The sequence below is a fragment of the Sinocyclocheilus grahami genome, unplaced genomic scaffold (genome assembly GCF_001515645.1).
Source record: "Sinocyclocheilus grahami isolate Dianchi unplaced genomic scaffold, SAMN03320097.WGS_v1.1 scaffold44.1, whole genome shotgun sequence".
NCBI classification, from domain to species: domain Eukaryota; kingdom Metazoa; phylum Chordata; class Actinopteri; order Cypriniformes; family Cyprinidae; genus Sinocyclocheilus; species Sinocyclocheilus grahami.
Genome location: NW_015505223.1, coordinates 368,869 through 374,105, shown reverse-complemented (window position 1 = coordinate 374,105; position 5,237 = coordinate 368,869). Strand labels below are relative to the sequence as shown.

Genomic DNA, 5,237 nt, shown 5'->3' with positions numbered 1-5,237 from the left:
TATTCTGTAAATTAAGTAGATTTAATATGGTGTTCATTGTGTGTTATAAATAATCATACTCTTAAACTTATAACCACAAATATGTAATTATGATGTATTATAATTGTTGTTATGATTATTCTTGAGTTGATATAACATATTATAAGATTTTTTTATAATGCATTATGCATTCATTATAATGCCTTAAGAATACCCTTATAACGTATTATAAATACGGGCTTCATAGAAAGTGTTACCAGATATTATTTTTAATAGTTAAGACTTGTCCACGCCCTCCTAAAATGCCTCGTTTAAACACGCCCCCACAAGTCTACGTCACTATGTGGGAAGATTTGCATAACACCGCCCAAATGTTCACGCAAAGAAAGAAGGTGTAACTTTTATTCTCGCTGTAGTATTGTTGCTGCCGCCGCCATGTTGTGGAGATGCTGTGTGTTTCGTTGTGAAAGCAAAACTACTTTGTTTGGTCTTCCAATAGAAGACGATATCCGCTTCGTCATGCCTAGAGCTGATCTGTGCTGGTTGTTGAGGAAATACATCAACTTTGCGCTGTGGATCGCCGGATCGGCTTTCACCGTGGACGAAGCGAAGTCCAGCCCGGGGTCGTCACATGTGGTTGTTCTCAAGCCTGCCGGCCGTGCCGTTCTCAAGTCTGCCGGCCGTTCCTCACTCAAGCCCGCCGGCCGCCGCTCACTCAAGCCTGCAGTGTGTGACGCTGTGTGACGCATTTTATGGAGGACTGTTTCCTGAACCTGCAGAGTAGCCTACAATGGGTCTGTGCTCAAAGGCTGTTCTAGGGAGTGGGGCAGTTCCAACTTTGCAAAGACAGTCTGGTGCTTCTGACTCACAGCCTGTAAGTAAATTTTTTATATTTAAAGGATTTGCCACTGATGATTCAAACGTGAGTTTTGAGCAGTGTAGAGTAGCGCTTGTTGTTTGTCGTTTCTCCGATCACAAATACAGACATGGTTTTATGTTTACGCATCGCGACCTTAAACCGCATAAATACATTGCATTACACCAAATACACAACATAATATTCTTTTTAGCTACGTCATATGACCCCTTTAATATTATCCATATTTCGTTTAATTTAATATCCTACCGTATTGGAGAGAAATGAAGAGGCACGTTGATCTTCCAGTCGCGGGTCTATCATGCCGTTCATATGTTTGCATAATAACGTATTTAAAAGTTAATGACCAAACATATTATTATAAAGTTTACAGTGTTGCTGTAGATGAGATAACGCATATAACATTACATAAATATTTTTTCAACAGGTTAGATATTGATTATTTACCTGTCCGTCGGTCTCGCATATCCACCATGTTTGTATTTTTTTAACACTTTTTATGCATGTTTGTAGTTCTAATCGAATCCTCGTACACTGCGCAATGTGTTGTGGGCAATATTAGTCATTAAAGTGTGCACAGATCTGCACTACGAATTTCTACCGGAAGCAGTAAACCATCCGGGTACTTTTTGAATACTCATTTCAACATACTACGATTTGGGACATACTAATTCTAATTTCGAATATTATTTAGGACGGATAGTATGTGAATTGGGATGCAGCTTTTGTTTAGATATCATTTTGAATCAAAATAATTTTGACATGTGATGGTAACTTGGTGTCTAAGTATGTTCTGACATTCTACTGTTACCAGGCAGAGTAAAGGTTGCCATGGAAATTGCACAAAAAAAAAAAAACATTAGTGCCACAGCATGTAGTTATGATATTCAAATAGAATGGTTGGGGGGGGGAAACCATAATTCAAGTAACCATGTTAGAAAAAACAGCATAATCATGAACCATATCATTATTGAATTCTCTATTGCTTACCATGTTTACATATAAAGTGTATCGCTGCAAAAGACATGTGACACAAGCTCATTGGTCAAACACGTCCATTTAGTGCATTTACATATAAAAACAATAATGGAATGGAAAAACGCATTCTGTGTGAACGGCCCATAACCATGTTGAAAAGGCAGCATAATCATGAACCACGTCATTAATTAATTCTCTGTGTGCTACTGCTTAGTGCTTCACATGTACAAATAAACTTTCAAACTGGATCCCAGCTGTATTTTTTTTAAATGACTTGAATCCAACATGTTAATTTTACACAGTGACAGAGTTTTACCATTGATAACTTACAGATTGTTTCCTTTTCTGTGTTGGTTGGAAGGTTTGTCTTGGAATGAAGGTCTACTAATATAAAAATAGCATATCGCAAGGGGAATCTCTTGTTAGAAGGGAATCATTTCTCAAATTTAATCTCAAATAATCTTAAATAATAATCAGAAAATGTGTTATCAGTAACTTACCAGTTTTACTGTATGTTGTGGTTTCAGAAGTGGACATTACAGTTAAAGCTGTTGAAAAAACATTGTGAATTTTACAGTGACGTAGAAAATGTTCAACAAATAATCATGAGAGTTTGAAAGAATGATAGTTTTGAGGACATTCAGAATGGAGTAAGAATAAAAGTGATTTAGAAATTAAATTACTCACAGGTTGTCGTGGCTGTTGTACTCGTATGTTTAATGGTTGATGTTGAAACTGCAGAGACAATTTATCAGAATTACAGGGAGTCAGTTTACATCATTTATTATATATATTTATGATATTACATTATCAGGGTAAATTTGCATGATTTGCAATCTTTATAGAAAAGTTTGTTTGTTGAAGGTACAGGTCCTTCAAATATGAAAAATAGCATATGTCACATACTGGTAATGTAACTTCACATCACCTCTACATTGGTTCACATGAGTATATTTTAAAAAAAACTCACTCTGGACTGTAACTGTCACTGGATCAGAGTGAGCAGATGGTTTTTTAATTTGTCCCTTCATCACAGTGTAGAAGCAGCTTATTCTCACAGATGAACTCTGACCTCCAGACCAAACACTGATCTGAGATCCAGTGAGTGAGAGCTGACATGATGAGCTCACTTTTGAGTTACTTTCTCTTCCATTTATGCTGAAGTAACACTTCTCCATCTTCAGATCTTCAGTATTCTCACAGTTCAGCTCAACTGTGTCTGTTTCCAGAATAACTGAAGCAGATGCTCTCAACTTGGCCTGAGGAAGATCTAATGAATAAAAAAATTATAATGTGTTTAGAGAGATCTCAGATTAGAAACATGTGACTCTTCAGAAAGTTGCAAAAACATTAGGGCTGGGCAAAAAAAAAATGATTTTTCGATATATCGTTTTTTAAAATGTGGTCGATTCAATATCGATTCTCGAAGGCCACGAATCGATTTTTTTCAATATTTATTTCCACAAACATTGAACATAAGATTTACGTTAATCTTATTACTAGTCTAATCCACTAGATGTAACCCCCTTATTTGCCTTGCGCGTTGTTACAACGGAGAGTCCGTCATTCATTCATTGCTTAAAATGGCGGATTCAGGTGTGTTCCCGACGTCAACACCCCCTTCCAGGGCTCTACAGTGCGACCGAAAAACTAGTGCGTGCGACTATACACATTTTTTAGGAGCACCAGTGCGACTGACATGATCATCATCATACTTGTGATTGCGCTCAGGGGAGCTTCAAATGTTTCTACGGGTTTCTGCAGCGTTGAGTAATGTATCACAGACATATCTCACGAATCCTTTCATAAGCAAAGTGAGAGATTCATTCCTATTCTGTCGTTTTAATTACAATTTTTAAAAAGCTTATAAAATATTTTTTTTTTAAGAATTTGACAAAAGATGACATACTTTTAATAAAGTTAGAGGAGTCAAATATCACCTCGTAATGGGAAGGCTACTTTTTGATAACATTTTGGATAATTGTTTAGAAGGTGCTCCTAAAATTTTGAACGTGCTCTTTTTAAGTTTTCTTTAAAAGAAAAGTAAGCGTAGAGCCCTGCCTTCAAATAAAAAGTCAGAGGTATGGAAGCATTTTAGATTTCGCAAGCATGATGACAAAGATACTGTGGACAAGAACAAAGCTATTACAGGTTTGTGGCTCTTAATTTCCTATTAATTAACCATTTGTAATCTTATGTTCACTGTTAATTTTTTATAAATATAGGATTTGTATTAAATCTATATTAATTCATATAGTCAAATCGAATCCAGAATTGAAATCAAAAATCAAATCGAATATCGAATCGAATTGAGAGCTTGAAAATCGAAATAGAATCGAATTGGAACATCTGAATCGATACCCAGCTCTAAAAAACATTAACATTCAGTCCTTTTGTAATGTAAAATGTGTTAAATTCTGTGTTTGATGGTGTTAGTTGGTTTTACAAGATACAAACATCTATACAATAATAGCTTAGCAACACTTCGAATATTGATTGACACTCAGGTAAACTAACTGTCGATCACGGCGCAATGGCTCTTTATTTGCATCCTGTTCAATTTTATTGCTGCTGTGTAAAAATCATAATCAAGTCATAATCAGTAAGGCACATGATGAGCTCATATAGAGCATATTGCTAAAGGATACTCTAATTAAAATACTTCTGACTTCAAGTGTATTTTAGTCACAGAATTAAAAAAGTTGCTGCAGAACATATCGAGAAGAACTTATAAAGAACATTTTGAAATATTTAATAATATTTAATAAAAATCACTTTTTGTTCAGTTTCTCTTCTCATGGATTTCATTTTAGGCAGAAATGAGTTTCCACAGATTTGTCAGTCATAGTCTGGCTCTGTGTGATCTAAACTATGATCACATGTTTAGCTCAAACAGCTCTTCCTTCCTGTCTAAATGTATCAGATTGTTCACTTGTCAAAAGTCACACCGTGGCTAAGTACTTGTCTGAAAAAAACCTACAAGTTATTCTGTGTAAGTAGAGTTCACAGATTACTGATTCGGTGTCTGACACATTCATCTACAGTATATAATGAATGGATTGCTCTTATTGATCAATCGTCCTCCAAGATTTCATAATATCCTACTGGCTTACATGATAAATCATACTGGCTACAGAATTATACAGGCATCTCTAATCATTAAATGTGCTCATGAAAAAATCATTAATAGTGATAACTCACCTCTGATGGTGTATGTGTCACTGTGTGGTGATCTGATCTCAGGTTCAGTCTTGAGTGAATAAACACAGATCAGCTGTCTGCTGTTCACTGATCGTGTGAAGAGTTCACTACGACTTACATAAAACATACAAAGATTCTTTCCAGACTGACTCCACTGAGAGACACGATGATACAGAAGAGCATCGTCCTCAGTGTAGAGGCT

General features: G+C 35.8%; 1 protein-coding gene across 1 annotated transcript in view; it reads right to left on the bottom strand.

Moving 5' to 3' along the window:
• The window catches only part of LOC107582456 (uncharacterized), a 26,100-nt gene that overhangs the window by 6,355 nt on the left and 14,508 nt on the right, over positions 1 to 5,237 (bottom strand). The window contains exons 3-8 of the mRNA XM_016268299.1: positions 5,036 to 5,077; positions 2,805 to 3,104; positions 2,522 to 2,569; positions 2,335 to 2,382; positions 2,165 to 2,218; positions 1,847 to 1,870 (exon numbers count right to left, since the gene is read on the bottom strand). Of these exons, the coding sequence (XP_016123785.1) occupies positions 1,847 to 1,870; positions 2,165 to 2,218; positions 2,335 to 2,382; positions 2,522 to 2,569; positions 2,805 to 3,104; positions 5,036 to 5,077 (516 nt within the window). The remainder of the gene's footprint in view (positions 1 to 1,846; positions 1,871 to 2,164; positions 2,219 to 2,334; positions 2,383 to 2,521; positions 2,570 to 2,804; positions 3,105 to 5,035; positions 5,078 to 5,237) is intronic.